The sequence below is a fragment of the Antennarius striatus genome, chromosome 9, assembly GCF_040054535.1.
Source record: "Antennarius striatus isolate MH-2024 chromosome 9, ASM4005453v1, whole genome shotgun sequence".
NCBI lineage: Eukaryota > Metazoa > Chordata > Actinopteri > Lophiiformes > Antennariidae > Antennarius > Antennarius striatus.
In genome coordinates this window covers 5,691,865-5,714,256 of record NC_090784.1, presented here as the reverse complement: position 1 = coordinate 5,714,256, position 22,392 = coordinate 5,691,865, and the positions used below count along the sequence as shown (strand labels likewise).

Genomic DNA, 22,392 nt, shown 5'->3' with positions numbered 1-22,392 from the left:
ACTGTAAGTGAATGGATTACTATGGTCCTGGACTAACAACTGCATCACCGCCTCAGTGTTTATGTTGATGATAATCTTGGCACAGGCATGTTATCCTGTCGAATTAACAAAGATGTATTGTAATCCTCCCTCACAAAAGGCATTAGACACGGAAAGACATGAAAAACCTGAGCCTCTAATCTGTAGTAGCTTTAACGTAGTATTAGATTTCAACTCAATCCACTCCTGGAGATCAATAGTGGTAGAGGTAAAAATGGCAAAACACAGAGAGAGCTAAAAAACATCTTCACAACGGCTGATGACTCTCAGGATAAACAAGGTACCACATGCCTATTTATCTTATGCATTATTCTCCAGTAAATCAATCTATAATACCCCATGATGTGCTGTGAAGATTCCATGAGTGAAATGTCCCTATCAGTATGCTGGCTGACTGAGATTAGATCAAGCTATCTATCTTCTCGAGAAGATGAGCTCTATAAGACTTTGTGGAGTTCCTGGCCAATTAGAGTCCAGCATAGAGGCACAAATGCAATCTGATGGAAACCCCATTATTAGAGCCGATAACAATTCAGATCACGGCTTTCGAAGCAGCTTCATCTCACCACAACACAGATGTGCCTCAGGCCTCAACAACTGTCTGCTCTCTTTAACAATTTACCTGATTTACAGCCCATTGTAGCAGCTGCGATTAACTCTGAGTAAACAGGGAGCAGATGGCCACTTGGAGGCACAAGTGTCAGTCGGCTGGGAAAGGGACAACAAGAGGCACTGAAGAGAATCATGTGTGACAGTATGCTAACGCATGCATACAGATACATACATACCTAAACACTGCCATTGGTTTCTTATTTTATTTAATTATAATTTAAATATATACTAGAGGGAACCCGTGGAAATTCCACGATAAAACAATAATATCAGCATCGGGGTTCCCCACACGACAACGTGAGGTCCTTCACAATCAGAAAATATAAACCGCTATGTTTGACGAAGCCAAAACAGCTCCGTAAGTGACAGACAAATGTGAAGACCGGAGAAAACTTGGCTAGCGGCCCGAACTTCCGGGTATACGCCGGAAGGTGACAGCGTGAGGTTTTCAAGTGAGCTTATTCAAATATATAGGTGGGAATAAAGTCAACTTTGTCTTTATCAGATCTCAAAGTGCTGAGTTGGATTTTACCCGGAAGCTGGAGAAGGCCTTTCTCTGTATATGACCCATCGTTGAGAAGTGGTGGGCAGCACTTATGGCACATGGTAAATTAGGGTTCATTATCTTGCTCAAGGATGCTTCGTCACACGCATTCTGCAGGGAGAGCCGTAACAGTTGAAAGCATTTCCTACAACAACAAATGTTTGACATCCGTGTTTACTAGCTTGTGGTCTTTTTCTTCCATTGGCTTTGTTGGCACCTTGCCAGAAATGTGCTGTTTAACCGTTGCTAAATGCATGCACATGCATATGAATGTGCAATACAAACCAGATGGTGCCCATCAATACAGACGTGACTGCATGGCAGTGCTAGTGATCACGATCTTTACCAACTATATAAATCAGTTTGCATAAAAATAGCATGTAGGGTAATTTTTTAAATCATTTTTTCTCAAACATGATCAATAGATTTGTTTTCTCAATATCACAAAATTATAAAATGAATGAAATGAACCCAGGTTTTCAGGTTGACAATTGAATAGATGGTTATCTTCCATTGATTCCTTATTCTGATTCTTTTTTAATCCACATCCACTGTATTGTTCTAAAATGTTTTAATGGGCGATCATGTCCACTAAAGCAATGCTGTGGTTCATCCCCATTGCACACATCAGCGTAGCTCTCCAGGCTATCGCCAAATCTATTCTCACGTGACCTACCTGAATTATTCAGAGAAAACAAACTGTTCATGAATTATAAAAATGTGTGTTCTATACTTTTATTACTACAATTTTTTTTATCAGTATTTATTATTCTTATTACATTAAGTCTTACACACACACACACACACACACACACACACACACACACACACACACACACACACACACACACACACGGTACCTTTGAACACTGAAATGGAAACATACATATAAAAGCAGAGAACAAAGTATTCAGATGGATTGCAGACATTTAAATCAAAATAAGAAAAGGTAAAGACACTGAAATATTTTTTGTTTACTACTTTTATTCACTGTTACGTAATTTTAAGGGCATAATCTTCAAGTAGGTCTGTGGGTGTGTAAGTGGGTGGGGTGTGGGCCCTGTTAGCAAATCTTCCCAAAGAGAATTGATTATTAATTCTTCTTCATTTAATGACACGCCCAGGGACATTTTTCCACTTTCTCAACAGAACACTTAAGGAGCATTTAATGACTCCCTGGCTAAATTCATTGCAATATTTAATCACAATTTTATGCTATCTAAAAAAAGGTTGTTCATGAGGTCATGTGAAAGAATGTTAAAATTAAAAGTCAAGTGTGTAGGATATGGAAAAAATTTAATATTTTGTATTATATTGACAACAAGTCTTTTAAATTATATGTGAGCCACAAACAAATGAAAAATCACTGAAATATGAAATCAACATTAATTTAATTTAAATGTCTTTTGTGCTGAAAAATCTTTTTTTTTCAACATACCATTGTACACATGGTTCACAAATTTACTGATAGAGTTTTAAATGTTAAAAATTCTGTATAGAAAATTTTGCATTATTGAGGGTTATAATGTTATTATGAAATAATTGAGGGCTAAAACATTATCTCCTCGAAATCAGCATTTGCCCCCTATACAATATGTAAGTCCTTAACAAAGAAGAAAACTATCCATTCATTTTGTTGTAGATGCAATAATCACAATCATCTCTACACCTTCTGATTTACCTTGCTGGTCATGAGTCTACTGGAGCCTATCCCAGCTGGCTTTCAGCAAGAGTCGGGGTATACCTCAAGTAGGACACCAGCTCATCATGGGGCCTGAAGTTGAATGTAAATCCATTTCAATTCAAGAATACAAACATGTTTCCGAACAAGGCTCGTAGCTTAAACTCTCTTTTAATCGTGTACATTTTAAACATTGCATTCAGATTTTTATGGTTAAAAAAAAGATTAAAAAATACCATAGTTCCTTGAGTAGTGTGGACCAAAATGGAGCTTAATGATGAGATATTCAATTTAAGCTACAGTATGTTGTCACAAATAAAAGAAGCCTAAAAGATGTGGGTGTGTGTAGCCAATATTTGTAACTGCTTTCACTTTCACACAAATTCTTAATATATTAGTTAAAAATTATTGATATATTGACATTAGGTAAACATATCTTGTTTATCTCAACACGGAGCTTATTGAAAATTGACAGACGGCGTGGAAATGCTTTTGTTCCACTATGGAGATCTAATCTATTACTGGTGACGAGAGACAAATAAGGGCCAAAGGGTCTTTCTATGATTTGTTAATGATCTGTCTCATACAAAATGGAAGCAATAACATTTCTGCCATGTTGATTACACTACCAATCTCCCTGAAGTAGAATTTCAGGCCATCTTCATTCTGACAGGATTAATCTGCAATTCTAAATGGTTTGCAACAATTTGTATTTATTGTTCCCAGAGGATAAAATGATGAATGAGTCAAAAACTGCCAAAGAAGTTAATCACTGGACACTGACATCCCACCCTTTCTTCAGATGCTGTGTGTTGGTTGCAAACCCCTCTGTGGGCAAATCAATAGAGAGAGTGGTGAAGTTTTTACTAGGGCACAATGTGATAAGCAAGGCTTGAACTTTGACAGTTGTAAAACTTTCAAGGGCAGAGTATGGTGATGAATTTTCAGACTTAAATCTTCCACTATCATCAGGCCTAATCAGTGCTTCTCTGTTTTCTGTTAAGCCCCACCTATAAAGATGAAAACATTTTAAGCCCCCTACCCTCTGCCACAAAAGCACTTTAGTGTGTGTGTGTGTGTGTGTGTGTGTGTGTGTGTGTGTGTGTGTGTGTGTGTGTGTCTACCTGTGTGTTCGTGTGTGTGTGTGTGTGTACTTCATGTTTAATGTTAACATACACCACAAAAACGATGAATACTGTAAAACGTTAATTACTGTAGCAATTATTGTCGTCATAACCATGATGACATTAGTATTTACCGCAAAGTAACCATTTTCTGAAATACAGGCTAACAAAACTTCTACTCTGGTCATCCTGTTTCAACATAAGCCCCACAACTGTTAATTCTCTAGAATAGGTTTTAATTGTTTGAATTGAATTTAAAAAAATTAACTATTAGTTTTTTTTCCTACTTGAGAGAAGGGACGTTTCATCTTAACTTACTAGTTTTCTTCATTCACTGCTGGAAAAAAAAAAAGCAATAGAAAAAAGTGATCTGCTAGACCATGGCAGGAAAGCCTCAACTTGAAATGAGAATTTTATCATTTATATAGCCTTGGAAGATTTGTAGATTTTTGGATTTGAGGGCTGAATTTTGTTGTGCCTTTTATGTGTTTGCATTCAATTTTTCCTCTTCAAGATTACCAAACATGCAGCACACACTTTCTTATCAGTCATCCAGACTGCAGAATAAAGTAAAATCTTCTTCTGCTTCTTCTCCTTTCAGCTTTTCCCCTCAGGGGTTGCCACAATTGCCTCCATCTAACTCTGTCTTCTGCATCCTCTTGTCTCACACCAACTACCTTCATGTCCTCTTTCACTACATCCATAAACCTCCTCTTTGGTCTTCCTCTAGGCCTCCTGCTGGCAGTTCAGAAATCAGCATCCTTCTACCAATATATTCACTGTCTCTCCTCTGGACATGTCCAAACCATCTCAGTCTGGCCTCTCTGACTTTGTCTCCAAAACCTCTAACATGTGCTGTCCCTCTGATGTACTCATTTCTGATCCTATCCTTCCTGGTCACTCCCAGAGAGAACCTCAGCATCTTCATCTCTGCTACCTCCAGCTCTGTCTCCTGTCTTTTCCTCAGTGACACTGTCTCTAGACCAAACAACATCGCTGGTCTCACCACAGTTTTGTACACCTTTCCTTTCATTTTAGCTGAAACTCTGCTATCACACATCACACCTGACACTTTCCTCCACCCGTTCTATCCTGCCTGTACACGCTTCTTCACCTCTTTTCCACACTCTCCATTGCTCTGGACTGTTGACCCGAAGTACTTAAAATCCTCCACCTTCTTGATCTCTTCTCCCTGTAACCTCACTGTTCCACTTGGGTCCCTCTCATCCACACACATGTACTCTGTCTTATTGCGGCTAACCTTCATTCCTCTCTTTTCCAGGACAAACCTCCACCTCTCTAGCTTCTCCTCCACCTGTTCCCTGCTCTCACTGCAGATCACAATGTCATCTGCAAACACCATAGTCCATGGAGATTCCTGTCAGCCTGTCCATCACCATAGCGAACAAGAAGGGGCTCAGAGCTGATCCCTGATGCAGTCCCACCTCCACCTTGAACTCCTGTGTCACACCTACAGAGGACAAAGTATGACAACCAATACATGTTGTGGGATTACGGCAAGGATAATGGCTCCTTTCTGAGTAGGACAGTAGATGAAAGATAGCTCTAACATAGATTTATGACTGCAGACATACTGTACATACTGTAGATGCTATTATAAGATTGACTAATTCATCTCCCTAAATTAGAAGAAAGGGACAGTTTATCCAATACAAAAGATAAATCTTTACAAATACACAGACTCCAATGTGCAGTAGAACTTAAATTACTTGGTATTGCTCAAGTGTTGAAAAAGCATTGTTTTCCCTCTGAAATGGGAAGTAATAATTATCATGCCGTCTTCTTAATCTCTAATTTCTAATTTCTGTTGTTTGTGTTTTCTTCTCACATTACTTTAAATATAAGATAAGATCTACGTTATTATCCACAAAAAGAAATCATCCTTCGGCATAAGTTAAAAAAAATTGAAAATTAATTTCTGTGCATGAGGACAGAATTAATGAGAAAGTAAGACAATAAGAAGCCATATTTAATTTGCATTCTGTGGAAATGGGAGCAGTGATATGAAATAAACTGAGTCATTTATAACATTTGCGTTTGTAACATAAAAACCTCTTCAAAACCTGCATTGACTGGAAGGGCTGTTATTAGCAAGGCAGTCCATTAACCTTTTCAGAAATACTGAATAATGACGGCTACTCACTAACCCCTTTTCATGGCAGCACAATGTGTTTTACTGTACGACATCCGCCAGTGTTACATTCATGGTAAGACCATCCACTTGGTTGCTGTGGCAACCTGAGTGATTGGTAGTTTCATAATTTTAAAATGAGTCAGCAGGGGATAGAGTAGCACATCACAGCAAAAAAAAAAAACAAGATAAAAGAACACTGAATATACTTGCATTGTGTTTGTACAGACTTGAGAATTATTAAAGTTTTGAGACAAGAGATGGTTAAGAGGGTAAACTTTGGCTGTCAACAACTCTGCTGATTATTGTTGTTTGCATGTATAGTGCGCCCTCCTTCTTTGCGATTAATGTGTTCCAGGAACCATATGCAATGAACGAATTCCGCGATAAAGTGACGAGCTATTTATCTTATTATTGACGGTAATTTAAACATTTATGACCCTCCCCATGCTCATATTAAACCTCCTCCTATCTGTATTACCTTTTACAACACTCTTATCGACTGTTTAAATCACTTTTGTGTCTCATGTAAGTCCGAGACTCACGGAACAGAGCACACTTCCGGATGCCGTCAGCCAATAGAATGCGCGTATGGTATCACGTGACTGCCTATCAAAAATCTGCGATGAATTGGAGTAGCAAGCGTTGATTTGCGAATGCGCAAGGGCACACTGTAATTTAAAAATGATAAGCTCTAAATTCCTTTCAGCTCGTGTCTCATTAGAAAACCTGGTTAGAAATTCAGATCAAATAAGAAAATCAGATTATAGTATTATGTTTTATTTATTTTCACTGAATCTTAATCAAGGGATGTCAAATAAATGCAAATGTTTGGAGTATTGTTAACATTATAAATCAGTTTTTCTGGGCCCACTTTCGCTCACTCCCACCTTGCTGAAACTGCACTCAGACCATTCATTAGCAACATGCTTACAAACTCAATCCAATTGGGCATGTATACGTGTGTGTGTATACATATATATGTGTGTGTATACAGTATATACAGTATATATATATATATATATATATATATATATACACACACACACACACACACTGTATATACACTGTATATATACTGTGTATATACTGTATATATACTGTGTATATATATATATATATATATATATATATATATATATATATTCCTTTTTTTGAATAGACACGAGAGAAGGGGAAACAGTTCAAGGATTCAATAACAAATGGAGGTCAAAAGGTTGCCACATTCAAACATCAGATATTCCAACTTCAAACCCAAAAGACAAAAACAAAACAGAGTCAAGGAAAGCAAGATCAAATAACCAAGTGTACTCATAAAGACACTGTGAACCCTGGATAAACACCGAGAACAAAGACTGAAACACAACAGGACATGCAACATTACTTGAAACATAGGAAATGGAAAGCACGAAAATGTGACACCAGACCACTGCAGGAAAAGAAACAAAAATACAGCCTGGACATCAGAAACAAGGGCAGTCAGTAGGATGGCCTTCATCAGCTGGTCCAAGAGTCACTGAGAGGGCCAAGAAGCTGGACCTCCACGGCCCTGGTCTGCAATGGGGTGTAACGTTGGTAGGAGCATTCACTCACTGAAACTGAGGTGAAGAGGTTTCTAGCTCGGTGGGGGCTATCCTAAAGACTCTGTGGCAACAACCTTTTCAGCCAGTTTTGTAAAGAGCAAGGTGAAGAGATGCTTGTTTCACCTCCTCAAAGCAAGCCCTTTTTCACTGTCCAGTAAGATGAATCAGAATGTAGAAAGGGTCATGAAGTTCTTTCTCAAAGGTAAAGGCTGCTCAATCCATAGAGTCAGTCCAAACTGTTATGTTTTAGTCAATTTGAGGTCCAGGAAGCAGGACGAAGCAAGACAAAAGACACAGCAGCTCAAGAACTTCAGATTTGAATGACGGATCATTCAAATTCATAAGTTCCTCCTAAAACGAATGGGTAATGGTCCAGAATCCAGTAATAAACAAAATCATATAATCCTCATAGACACTAGGTGCACTGGAAAAAATCTTTGAACTAAGGCTGGATATAACAGGACATCCAATACAAAAGCAAAAGAATAAGAAATTCAAACCACTGCAAAATAAACAGGAAATACAAACCAAAGTACAAGGATTCAAATTTATATGGGACCTTCCTGGGTGGAGTCGGCATGTTCCCCATTGGGTTCTCTATGGATTGGCAGTAGAGATGCACTAAGAAATGTGAATTGGCCTTTGCGTATGAATCATTGTTTCTGTATAGTATTAATGTCAGCTTTGACTTTTAATTTATCCAAATTACTGTAATATTAAGTTGTCATGTTAAGTTAATTTTACAGTAATTAAGATTTCTTTATGTTAAATTATTTGAGTAAATTAATCTAAATGATTGACTGTTTTTCTCCAACTGTTTAAATTAATATTACAAAGTTTTTAAAGTCTTTTAAAATGCTTTAAAGTGTTTTTAAGTTGAACTTGGACGAGTGTTTACTGATATAAGTTGACTCTGACCAACCCTTTGCTTCTTCATGCTGCTGCTTTAAGAGGGACTTTTGCTCAAGATACTGTACAATGGGATCACAACAAGCAGAAATAAACCTTGTACAAACCAGTGCCTCCTTGGACGACTTACCAGCATGGATTCAATGAAGATTCTCCAGGAATGATTTGGTTCAAAACAATAATTTTGCCTTTTAGGAACAAATTTTTTTTTTTAAATTCTGAAGACAATTTAGTGATTGACCATAGTTTTGCTTGAAATAACATGAAACATATTTGAGTAGCAGAAACTCATTCATTCAAGAAACTTTGCCGCACAGTGTGTGTGTATGTGTGTGCATGTGTGTGTGTGTGTGTGTGTTTCTATCGTATATCTTCTATGGTTTTGTATGTCTTGTGATGATGTTCTGTCTTTTCAAACTCTAGAAATTTGAATCTCCTATCCTCATAACATATTGTACCCCTGGGGTACAAAATAGTACATTTTAACAAAAACCTTTGATTATCTTTTGTCATTATTGCGCTGCTTGCTAAGTAATATAAAATATAGCACCATTTAGTCACAGGACTTAGTCATAGGACTTAATGCTAGAAATAATATTTGAAAGTGATTTTAAAGTCAGGATTAATTAATCAAGGATATATAAGCAAGAAAGTTGAATTATGTGACTTTACGTAATCTGTTTCCCTTTGACGTCAGGTTTTTGTTTTCTTTTTCATTTTCATTTTCATGGCAGATATCACTGATCTGATGACCGAGATGTTACTTTAGAATCTAGTTTTTCATAGACAAGTGGTTCTGAAACCAATTCTAAAACTCATTCATGTATCAATTTGACATATACTGAGAAGAGCGATAAGATTTGACAAGCCTGGCTGCATTTTTCTCTCCATAACTTTGTTCTCTAAATCAGTGAAGCATGTTGTGGGAATTAAAACAATTATGCATCACATTTCCCTGCAGCAAAATGTAAAATACATCCCGGTTACTTGTGCCCTCATGTACGACGAATACATATATAATTTTACACATAAACTACACATAAGCTGTAAAGATCATTACAACTATAAAATAAGCATTCTTATTTGCAAAGAAAAATATTTCTCTGTGGTTGATATGACATTTTTTATACAAACAAATATTAATATGGTTGCTTGAGATTAGCTCCACATTATACACTTCTATTTTCCAAAAATAATTACATATCCTCTCTCGTCACTATTTCTGGGCATTTCTGACTCCAGCCTGAAACTGTTCCACAAATACACTCTCACATATTCAGTCAGATATTTGCCTGTTGGCAATTTGACAGAATCTCACAAAGTCATTAGCTGCTGCTGGACTGAAATGGGCACATGTACAAACTATTAGAACATATTAGCTTCTATACGGTTGTAGTCATGCATTCTTCTGTTCAAATTCCAGAGTAAATGATTACTAAAGAAACGTTCCTTGTCTGTTAAACACAGTAAGCAGAGATGCAGCACTGAGAGGGCACATGTGATGGATGTTTAATACTGTGGCGTTCTGACTCCATTGGATGGAAGAAAAGTAGCAACTGGTTCCAAAGTGGCAAAGCAATGTGACCAATTCTTATTTTTCATCACTGGATACATTACTGGCGGTGAATCATTTGACTGTGAACCTCATCAATGTGATGATAAATGTTCAGCACATGGAGCCAGTTGCAAACACTTCAGCTCAGCCCCTTCATCACTGACACCATGATGGCTGCTTTCGTCTCCCCGAAACAGCTATCATAACAAAACTGCTCTGACAAAGCTTTGGCCGCCTTCATTTTAGTGTGTGTGAAGCCGTGCGTTCGCTGCTGGTGGTATGTGTGCGTGAGTATGTGTGTGTGGTACAGTAATGTATTTTCATGACTCCACACTTGTGTGTATGTTACATTGTGTGTGACGCGATGAATGTTTCTCACCAAGTGGACCATTTATCAAGCCCAGCTGCCCTTCTAGTTAATGAAGTCAGGGAGCCTCAGAGCACACCAGGCATCCCTCTCCCTCCAACATGGACAAACTGGAAAGCATGAGCAATCACACACCGCTCTCTTCCCGTCTCCCCGTCTCCTCTGCGAAGGACACTCACAGCGTCACATCGCCGATGAGTGAAGGAGCAGCTGTGACCCACACTGGCAATTCACTGGAATTCAGTGCCTCATTTCAGAGCCTAATTTGGGGTTTTTACTCAGCTTAGTAATAATGGGGAATTAAGTCCATCTTTATAATGTGAATCACACATGAGGAAGAGAATCTGGATTCTAAAAAGTGGTCCAGCATTTGGGATTCAAAAATCTCCAACCTGAAGTTCATGAGATAAAATTTATTCCACTAGAGCAGACATCACCGAATGCTACTTGAGTTAATACCTCAACTCAGTTCAGCCAAAAAAGTTCAATTTACTGGAAATGGTAACAGCTAAGTCAAGTCTCAGTTTAGTGAAGATACAATATGTTTGATTGCAATGGAGAGTGCTGGCAAAGAGAGTTCTTCGAAACGCTCTTCTGCAAAACTAAAAATAAAAAAAAAGGTTGCATGCCTAGCTTTGGCAAAATTGTAGGAGCAGATGGCAAAGATTACTCCGAGGTTTAACAAGGGTGATACTGGAGAAACTCAGGAAATGGAAGTCTTAAATATTTCTGGCGCCAAGGTTTATGAGGAGTTATAATGAGTTTTGCTTCATTGTTAATTTATCATCTAAAATAGTCGAAGAAAATGCTAAATATTGTATGAAGGACAAAAGAGCAGTGATTTCCTGTCCTCACAGTGGTTGATGTTTTTCCTTCCTCAGTGCACTATCTGACAGCACTTGTTGAAAACATATCATAGGAAGAGATAATTACTGCCTAGATCTTCCTAGTGGAAGACAATAGTTCAGATTAGATGTGCTCTGCGCTTCACCATTAATGTGTCTTCACATTAAGAGGGAATCAGTAATTTGTGGAATGGTTATTGTGTGAAAGCAGGTGGTTGCCACCCATACATTTCCTGTAGCTTCTTATTCAAATTAGTTGTTCTATCTGCGATGCGAAGTGCCATATACAGAGTCATTAGGACATCAGACACAAGCTGACTCAGGGTAGGACGGGCTGTCAGCTGGAAGGCCTAGCCTTACAAACAGCCAATTTAATTTCAACTTTTGAGGTGAGGGTCTCTGGGGTTTGTAGCCACAGGCAGAGCTCACTTAAGCATCATTATCCCTTTTGTCTAAGGATTATTCTATCGTTCTCCCTCCCTCATGCAGCATGTCCCTCATGCCAAGATCTCATAGAGAATATAATTGCAGTTGGGTAGGAAATAAGGCAGAAGGTCTCACTATGCGGCCACGTCTTGGGGTTTTTTGAAAATATAATGACAAATCCTTCAAACGAGGGTCCCTGTGGCTTGTGGCTTTGCTCGGAGTGCAACACAATTCGTCCGGCTATCCAGCTGCCTCAGGCTGCTTTAGGCAGGATCACTGTGGACGACGCAGATTGTGGAGGGTAGAGGACGCAGATAAGGAGCATCTGAACGGCTCTGAGAGGGACAGAAATTATTCAAACACCTGACCTCACTGAGGTCATTCCCTTTCACCCCCAGGGTTGTAACTGAGGTGATGAAACAATCACTATCAGCAATAAAACAGATGCTTACTTTACACTCTCACCACGTTGTGCTGGCCAACTGTCAGCAGGGCAGCAGATAATTAACTGGGGTTACACACACACACACACACACACACACACACGCGCGTGCGCGCTAGTTTTCCCGGCGTCATGTAGACTTGTACTCATATAGGAGGACATTACTCTGCACAGAACAGGTAGAGCATCAATCAGTCTGTCATGAGGTGCTGCAGGGGGAAGCATTTCCCTTTCAAACATGAGGAGGAAATTCTAAATTCAGCTGTCAGACAGACAGGGAAGACTTCTGGGCCAGACTTGTTTGAGCATTAAATCTGAACTCATGGTCAGCCTCATGTGTAACAGATAAAAACTTCCCCTCTTGTCACTTTTCATCAAAACCTTCTCTGACTTTTTGGAGTTGAAACCCCTGCAGTTTAACAGTTGGCTGAGGCTAAATGTGGCACTACTGGATTTTAGGGAAGGGAAATGAAAGAGAGGCAATTAACAATAAGTCAGAAAACCTATTAATTAAACGGAGCAACTGAGCAGAACCAGAGTGGTAGTTGTGTCGCAGTGTTGTGTCGTACTGAAGCATGCTTGTTCAATTTTGAGAGTTTTAAACATGTGCTCAAACTCAAAGTTTTTAATTGTATGTGACAAAAACTCTCAGCATCTTTGGTGTGTGTGCACTGGAATGGAAAAGAGGAAAAGTGGCATGGATCCCTATAATTACTGCTTTTAGGTTAGCAGCAAGGTTTTGTGTTCTTTGTGAAAAGCGTCCAGACTTTATTCTACAAATCATAAACACTCATTTATATTATATATTGGTGAAGCTGTGGCTGCTAACTTTTAACATATTTTACATGATTCTTTCTGTTCTGCCTCAACAACAAACAAGATTTGATTGTTTCTAAAAAAAACTGGTCAAGATCCAAAGACCAAACACTGGTCTCAGACAAGCAGTGTCCAGTACACTGGATGTATGGCTGATACAGTCAACACAGTGTTCACTATTGTTCACTACTTGATCAGTGTCTTTTGTATCGAATCTCCTCTCTTCACTTACAGTGAATGTCATTCAATGTGAATGTCATGAATAGCGGTTGCACCTGTATGTGTGTGAAGGTCACAGGTCATCTGATAATGTATAGTAGAGTATAGATAATGCAAATCTATGCAAAATTAATTAAATTGGCTGAAGCTGCTATCGTGATAGGTGCCTACAGAACAAAGGGTTTGTGTTTTATTCTAAAGACACACACACACACACGCACGCACGCACACACACACACATACACACACACACACACATATTTCTGAAAAATCATGAATGACATGGAAGCGTGTGTGTGTGTGTGTGTGTGTGTGTGTGTGTGTGTGTGTGTGTGTGTGTGTGTGTGTGTGTGTGTGTGTGTGTGTGATTATCCATTAAATGACTTACTAATACCTTTCTGTCTCCCTACTGATGCCTGGCTCCACCTCTGTGCCTGCAGAAACATGATCCCCTAGTCCATCGCTGGTTGAAAAAGGAAAGGTCAGCATTACCTTATCATGATGTAAAAGAGATTGTATGTTCATCGACCAGGTCACAGGTGAACAAAGAAGGATTTCACCGTGTTTTTCTCCTGTCAACTCCTCGAATGGCAAGTTTTCAAGTCTCACCACTAACACTAAACTCATCGCCCCTCAAAAACAGTGATATCGTACTTTTCTCTACACTTTCTCTATCATCTATCATTGTGGACAGCCATAACTTAGAATACTGTTTTCCTTGTGTTCCATGGGGTTTATTTAGTATATGCTGGACAGACAACAGAGAATAATTAGACAGATTTGGCACATTTGTCTGAAATGTGCCATTCAACGTTACTTTCACCTCATCTATAGATACACTGCTATGTGTCTCAGTCGTAACTTATCAGCCACTTTGTTCTTTCTTTTGTTTTGTTTTTGAGTGGAAATCATATTAATCGTTACTGGAATCAAGTGACAGCTCCACATCATTTCTTTTCCTCGGCAACTGCTTATCACATTGGTTTCTGTGACACACCTCCCTGGAATTGACTCTAAAATGAGGTTCTGGTGTTCACATAAATAAAATATTAAATATTGATTTTCCTGTACCTTGCGATGTACCACCGACTTCATTAAAGTGTTCAGATTTTTAGTTAATCTAGACCAGGCTTTTAAAATATAGAGCTGGAATGAGGCTAGAAAGGCTTAGTTTTGCTCCTTATTTTGGTTTATCTCAGTCTCTCAGATAATTTTTGAGTCCAACTATCAGAAATGTTTTTTGAAATGTTTGTAGCAGCAATGTTAGTCCCGCTGGGTGGTAACAATCTTCCCTTACCTGTGATATACTTGCACCAGATCAGTTTTTGATTATGAACACAGGCTGTAATTTCTATTTATGTTTGGTCTGAGACAGTGAACTTTGCTATATTTTCACTTTGATACTTTTCATTACTTGCTGGTTTGAATTTAATTAAAAACTTTATCAAATGCAATCTTTGGATACCTCTGTAGAAAGTCGTCACCCACAACAATTGACTTACATTGATTTAATTTTAATGTTACTATTTGTCCACCCCAAATATATTCCTGACAGTCACAGTTGATAAGAATCAATGATTCCTATGACATTATATAAAAATGAATGCCATTTTGACCAACTGTGTAAGCTTGGGCCAGTAATACAAAAACTGCAATTTCATAAAAAATAAATTAAAAAGTTAATTAAAGAATTAAATGAGATGATTTCAATCAAATGGTGCAGTTGGTAGCCTTGTTGCATCACAGCCACAAGGTTCCAGGTTTGATTCTTTTCTGTGTGAAGTTTTTGTGTTCTCCCATCTCCACTTCCAAAACCATGCAGCTTATTGACTTAACTACACTAAATTGTCTGTCGGTGTGAGTATGAGTTTTACCAGTTACTTGTCTTTTGTATGGTCCTGCAATGACCTGGCATCTCATCTGAGGTGTACCCCACCATTCCCCTGTAGCCACCTGAGTTAGGCTGTAGCAGACCCGTGGCCTATAATGCAGATAAGCAGCTGTAGACAAGATTTGCTTGTAATTAACTACAAGGAAATGGATGGATCTCAATACATACATTTTTGAGGATAAGCTTGAAAATAAAATTATAATTTTTCATTACGAAGATATTGAGAGAAAACAACCTCATCAGGTCATTTTGCCTAACGTTTTGTTGGTTTCGTTTTCCATTAGTAATAATAAGACAGAGGCTCAATTATCTTTTGATTTAAAATTGGATGCGACTCAACTGGAAAATTTAACATAGAAGCTTTAGAATCAAACAAATATATGAGGTTCAAGACCCAGGCTCACAAGAACCCAGAACCCAGACCCAGCTCAACAAACATATCTTCACATTGTCAGACATGTATAATACATGCACACAACACACGTGAGCAAACACTAATGCCTAATACCACTAAGGTTTACCAGGTGGTTTATGGTGATGAATGAGCTCTCCAGAGGATTTAAGGTATTACTGGTTGTTTGGCATCCAACTTGAAGATGGTTTCCAACTGGTCAAACAGGCTCAAATAAGTGGCTCTTGTAGAAGAGAACCTGGGAGCGCTAGATTTGTATGCAAAGTAAATAGCACTTCAAATATGTACTACTACCAAGTGTGTTTTTTCACATTCAAACATGTATCTATAAAGCATGTATGCACAACAAGTAGACACAATTCAACCAAGTAGACACAATGTAGACATTAGTATACTGTGACCTAAATAGGATTGGCCCACAATGAATTTAATATTTTAGTACTATGAGTTCTTTGTGTTTTTATTTTGTCAAAATTACAGCACAGCTAAGTTCCATATCCAAAGCAGATGTGAAATATAATACACATTTAATTGTCACAGACTGTATATCATAAAGGTCTGATCTTGAACCAAAATACATTAAAGTTAAAATGTGAAATAAATGCACTTTCCTGGTAACAAACCAAGAATATTTCTTGACAATGATAGTTCTCTCAGATTCAGGAAAAAAAGAAAGAAACTTTTGACAGCTGATTCTATATGATTCTATACTGTATATGAGAAGGTCGAATTTTCAAAGCAGGCGACAGGAGTGTTTGCTTAAATGTATTAACCAATACTGCCTCTCTGTGGTGGACTATTGTATTACATTCAATACGGACATAGGAACTGTTGCTCCGTCAGTGTTTCCTATCGGAATGTAAAAAGTGATGGTAAAATCTTGAAGTCATATATATGCACAACTACTTTTTTCTTTTTTACTTTTAGTGTTAAAAGTACGATTTTAAAGCTAAATTGACGCCTGAATTAAACGTATTGTTTTCGACAGTGTGATTTAATGGTAACTATCAGCCGAGTTTTCAAAGCTGGCTGACGTGTTTTCAGGATAAAAGGCTTTAAACGACACCAGTGTGACAGCGGAGAGTAAAACCTCCCTCTGCGCTCATGTGTTAGCGTTCAATCAATAACTAACTTATGTGAGTTGATCAGCAGAGCTCGGTGTTTTTAACGTCATTAAACATTCCTGTGACTTTAAACACTGTTTAATGTTTCCAGCTCGTTGACTGGTTTCTCTCCTCGCAGGTGAAACATGAGTAAAGAGTCCAGAATGAGGGCGACAGTAAACCAAAAGCTGACAGAGATGGGTGAACGAGAGAGGTGAGATTAAAATTAGTATTTTTTTTAAATTATATACTTTAATTACATATTTCCTCACTCTTAAATGGAAGGCAAATTTGTGAAGTCCCCACTTTTACACTCTCTAATGTGATCATTGTTTATACCTACCAGAGCATGTGAAAAGAGTGTTTTAAACTTAAATTGGATGTTGTCTAAGAACCCACTTGCATTTGATGGCTGTAATTTAAACTATTAATGTTCTTGTGGTTTCCTGGTGCTATTATGAATATTTGAGGGGAAGTATTTATCAGTGAGATACTGTATATCAGCTCAGATGGATTTCCTGTGCAAGTAAAGGTCAGTGATTTAGATGGATAAACAAGTGAGTGAGTAACCCTCTGTTAACCCCTGAAAATAATAATATAGTAGTAATAAAAAAGAGAGTAGTGACTGGATGTGGCAAAGTTTGTGTGGCAATGGATGATGTAAATATTTTAATTTTTAAATTTTATTTTAATATTTTTTTTATGCCCCTTTGTGTGTGTTTATGTGTGTTACAGGGGCCTGAACACACTAACATATATGCATGTGTTTGTTCGAAACTAGAGTGTGCTCTTATTTTGCCTTCAGGGATTACTTAATTATACAAAATTAAATTAAATTATTTTGTCAACATATTAATGTGTATGTTCTTAATATAGCAGTTTATTAAAATGGCGATGTTAATTGTTAGTTAAAATAATGAAATACTGGTGAAAGACTAACTTTCTATACTTGAACATACGGAAATTAAGTGGCTGCACCTAGTCATGAAGAAATGGAAGCATCACCCTGGATCATCCCAATGGTCCATAGCACAGCTGTCAGCATAACACATAGAAAAAGACATTTTTATGGCATAAATAACCAAATTTGTAAGAAAATTATGGTGTTTGCTGTGATGTATGTTTTAGTCTTAAGTTCATTCTCTGTTTTTTTACTTGGACAGACTGAAGGAGTTGCTGAGGGCTAAGCTAACAGAATGTGGTTGGAAAGACCAAATGAAAGCTCACTGCAAAGGTATGATGGATTAATGTCGGTAAGTCACACACAACAGATACAGGTTGACTACCAGGGGGGTGAAAAACAGTATTATCTATTTACCCAATGCCTTATAAAGGAACAGTTTTCTTACATGCATAAATGCAAGGTATATTTGCAGTCTAAATTATGTTATTATGAAGAAATAAAACATTGCATGCTAATACTTATCATAAGTCAAAGGAAATTTAAATTTAAAAAAGTTGAAAATACGGCTAAAAAATGATAAAAATAATTTCAAAAACACAATAATGCCATTTCCAATTCAGTAGTTATGATAAATGATAGAATTTGTTTCAGGCCATAAACTGAATGCTGTGTTAGGAAGATTCCCAGCTTATTGATCATATTTTCAATGTCTTAAGAGAATAATGGTTGTTTTCTTTCTCGGTTTGCTCGGTGGACACTCATATGGACTCAGATGGACAAGAAAGAGGCCCAAACAGAGTGGCCCTCCCTTAGAGCTGCCTCGTGCCCAGAAATATAAAAGGGCCCAATATTACAAGCTTTACCTGCATTTCAATGTACTGTATGTGATGTGAGACTAGAACAAGGCCACATGTGAAAAGAGTTTCTGTGTAGGTTCTCATTTATCCAAGTCATGGTTATCCAAAGTTTTCTGAGTCAGTTCACTGAACTTCAAGAAAGTTTCTTGAAGACGTTTCACCTGTCATGCAAGAGTTCATTTCAGAACTGAAGAAGCCTCTTGGATGAGAGGTAAAATGTCTGCAAGAAACTTTCTTAAAGTCCAGTGGATTTGGATATGACAAGAACGTTGAATGTCTAATCAAGCACTGTACTTTTCAGAACAGGAAGATAAGCTACTAAAACATCAGATATGAGGTCAGAGATTAGAAAGGAATGAAGACAGAGAAGCAATGTAATACAGATGTATGCACTAGCTTTCCAATTTGAATTAAAAAAAAGTTACTAAAAATACAACTTAAAATTATTACAATTTCTAAATCTCAGTGTGTGTAAAATCAGTTTACAGTGCACCCTCGTTCTTTGGGGTTAATGCGTTCAAGGAACCACACGCGATTAATGAATTCTGCAATAGAGCAACAAACTATTTTTCTTATTATTTACGGTAATTTAAACGTTTATGAACCCTCCCCATACTTATATTAAACCACCTTCTATCTGTATTACTTTTTCCCACAATCTTATCGATTGTTTGAAGCCCTTTTGTGTCTCAAGGAAGTCCGAGACTGATGGAACAGAGCGCACTTCCGGATGCCGTCAGTCAATAGAATGCACATATGGTATCACGTGACTGCCTATCAATAATCTGCGATGAGGTGGAGTTGCAATCGTTGATGCGCGATCCCACGAGGGCGCACTGTATATTTATTTAAGGAAAATGCATGAAGATATGATTAACCTTTATCTTTAAAAATTATGATTTCTGGTTATGTTAGGCCAGCAGAGAAGGTTTGCTGGCCCTGACGGCCCAGCATATAAACTGTATATGGACCTAAGTCAGCTTTCGTGCTGTTGATTTCCTTCAAACTGTGGTTTACTTCCTAGACTTCAACCAACTGACTTCATAGCGCTATCAACGCAGGATTCCTTTGTTCCCTCTCCCAAGCACCTTTTTCTCCCTTGAACTCTAAGGTCCATTTCACTTGTAACATTCTACCGGCCCCGTACACAAAACCTGCAGCTTCTTTCGTGCTATATTTGAACAAGTGGCTTCCACCGATAAGTGTACCCTACTTACAGTCAAATTTGTTCCAATTTGTCAAATTCGATTTTTAGACATAGACTTTTAACCGACTGAGGCATGGTCTGCCCTTTTTATGTGCCGAATCATGACCCTAAAAGCTAACCAAAGAATACAGCAAATAAAAACATACTGAAAATAAACCCATGCTTCTAAACTTTGGTTCAGCAGAATCATTAATAAAAAAAAAGATAATGAAATAGGCCTAGTTAAAAATGATGGTACCCCAAGAAAGAAAAATAATTTCACTATAGAGACACGTCAAGACAGATACATTCATAGCGCGGCGCAGTGGGTAGTGCTGTGGCCGCACAACAAGACGGGTCCGGGTTCGAGTTTGCATGTTCTCCCCGTGTCTGCGTGGGTTCTCCGGCTTCCTTCCACCTTCAAAAACATGCGTTTCAGGTTAATTAGCCAGTCCCAAATTACCCGTAGGAGTGAGAGTGTGTGCTTGTGTTTAGGGTGATGGCAGTTAGACCATCTCCAAGCAGATTGATTTTCCCATGACTGCAGTTGCTCATATTATTCAGAAGATTAAAATCGATAGAACTGTAAATAATTTCCCAAGATGTAGACATGAGGAAAATTGATGACAAATTGAAGAGAGAGGGATAATATGAATGGTGACTAAAGATTCCAGAACAACCTCTGCAGATTAGAGGTGGACAGGGTCTCAGGGTACAACAAATTCTCAAGACTATAAAGCGTTTGGGAGAGATGTGCTGACCGGTGTCAGAAAATGCAGATCATGGATCCTCCAACAGGATAATGACCCAAAACACACAGCTGTAAACACCCAAGAATGGCGAAGGACAAAACATGGACTGTTCTGCAGTCACCTTCTATGAGCCCTGATATAAATTCTATTGAACATTTGTGGAAGAGCTGAAACCTACAGTCTGAAGAAGGCCCCCTTCAAACCTGAGACAGTTTGATTAGTTTGTACACAAGTATTAGGCCAGAGTACCTCTCGACATTCAAAGCAGTATCTGATTTTCATTACTAAATTTTCAGCACATTTTAATTTCTTATTTCTTGTGTGAATTTCAAATTGCCTCAGTGACCATTGTGAGGTTTTATTTATTTAATAGAACGGGACCAACAGTATTGTTGATGTGAGTAACAGGGTAGTTAAATCATTATTTATGCAGTCTGAGAACAATCATTAAGGATCATCATCTGGCTATCAACGAACAGGAAAATCATAGGAAATTTATTTTAGCTCCAATTGACATTAGATGGAAAACAATGGCAGAGGTCTGACTCCTGTCTTGGTTTTGTACTTGCACCTGTGCTTATGCAGCACAACATCAAAATGTCTTGATTTCCTCTCTTGCCAGTCATCGCAGTGTGGATTAGTTCTCCAGCTAAAGGGAAAACTGTTTTTCCAAATCCACAACGTAGAATGGAGAAAAACGAGTGAGCGCATTGAATGTCGAAATGGAACTTTTATTAACAATTAAAACAAGATAATGCCAGTATGATGCATATCACAAAGGTAGCAAACTGACATGATGTCTGATTGTCTATTTGTGTTTACACGAGTTGACATTGTTATTAGACAAATGACAAATATCTGAAAACAGATTATAATTCTGCCATCTAGCTGTTGGAGATATAAACAACACAAAATTATCATTTTAAAGCCTTTATGTAGTGTCACAAATCATCACAACAGCCATAAGACTAACTACCAACATATCATTTCCATGTTTGTGTGTAGAGGTCATCAAGGAAAAAGGCTTGGAGCATGTAACTGTGGAGGACCTGATGGTGGAGATCACTCCTCAAGGAAGAGGTATGAAGAGACAGCTGTCATGGATGTGTTCTTATACCAACTACTAGCACTGAGTTCCAGAACCCCACCCAAAAGGGTGACGCTTTTAATTACATGCTAGTACTTTACTTCACTTTATATGTTTGAGTGGCCTGATTATAAAAGGTTATGTGTATCCAGTATTGATGTGAGAATACACACAGTGCAAAGCACAAGAGTTTAGCAGCACCTTCCACCTTAGATTAAATATACATAAAGAATTGATGATTGATTTGTTTCTCTTTTACAGCCTTGGTACCGGACAGCGTCAAGAAGGAGCTTCTTCACAGAATAAGAGCTTTTTTGGCTCAGTGTGACCCTTAATTCTGACGTCTCCTTAAATCAATTTTCTTTAATATCATGTTTTTTAAGAATTTGTAAGACCATGTTAAAGTAGACTTAAGTAGACTGCGCTCTTAATTCTGTTTACTTCAAATCCTCTTAACCTTGAGCATTTACTTCGTGCATAAGATGTACTGTTACAGTAAATATACACAATAGTGCATTTGTAGTCGCAATGATTGAGTAAAAAAGCAATTCTTAAAAAAATTGTTAAAATGTTTTTATTATTTTCTTTTGTGTGTGTGGGGGGGGGGTTGTTAACGCTGATCCTACGTTGTAGCATTGCGATGTGAGGCTTGAAGTCAATACTTAAAATATTATTAATTACTGCCGACTTCCAGAAGTGTTCTGTGTGATGATCGTATCTGTGGTTAAAGTGCAGGTCGTTGTCTGGTGAGTGTTTGTTGTCTAGATCATTGACAAGTCTCCCCACGGTGTGAAGCCATAATTGGAGCAGCATTATCCCCAGTAGCATAGGTGTAAACCCGGCCAATAGTCTGGGTCCTTTTGATATTTTCTCACCAGCTGCACTG

General features: G+C 38.0%; 1 protein-coding gene across 2 annotated transcripts; it reads left to right on the top strand.

Annotated features, from left to right (window-relative positions):
* The first annotated feature begins 16,439 nt into the window (after positions 1-16,439).
* On the top strand, positions 16,440-22,139 carry eny2 (ENY2 transcription and export complex 2 subunit). 2 transcript variants are annotated; one of them, XM_068323847.1, is made up of 5 exons: positions 16,440-16,489; positions 16,860-16,934; positions 17,884-17,954; positions 21,425-21,499; positions 21,768-22,139. In XM_068323847.1, the coding sequence occupies exons 2-5, from the start codon at positions 16,867-16,869 to the stop codon at positions 21,839-21,841; spliced, it is 288 nt and encodes a 95-aa protein (XP_068179948.1). In that variant the 5' UTR covers positions 16,440-16,489; positions 16,860-16,866; the 3' UTR covers positions 21,842-22,139. The 2 variants fall into 2 exon arrangements, with proteins under 2 accessions (XP_068179948.1, XP_068179947.1); XM_068323846.1 differs by lacking the exon at positions 16,440-16,489 and adding an exon at positions 16,496-16,753 and having other exon boundaries at positions 21,768-22,126.
* Positions 22,140-22,392: the final 253 nt, after the last annotated feature.

What these genes read in the sequence shown, in the direction of transcription:
- eny2 (XM_068323847.1), top strand. Translation starts at nt 16,867, where the DNA reads ATGAGTAAAGAGTCCAGAATGAGGGCGACAGTAAACCAAAAGCTGACA. An exon ending in GAGATGGGTGAACGAGAGAG is followed by an intron (nt 16,935 to 17,883) that starts GTGAGATTAAAA and finishes TTACTTGGACAG; the next exon opens with ACTGAAGGAGTTGCTGAGGG. An exon ending in GATCACTCCTCAAGGAAGAG is followed by an intron (nt 21,500 to 21,767) that starts GTATGAAGAGAC and finishes TCTCTTTTACAG; the next exon opens with CCTTGGTACCGGACAGCGTC.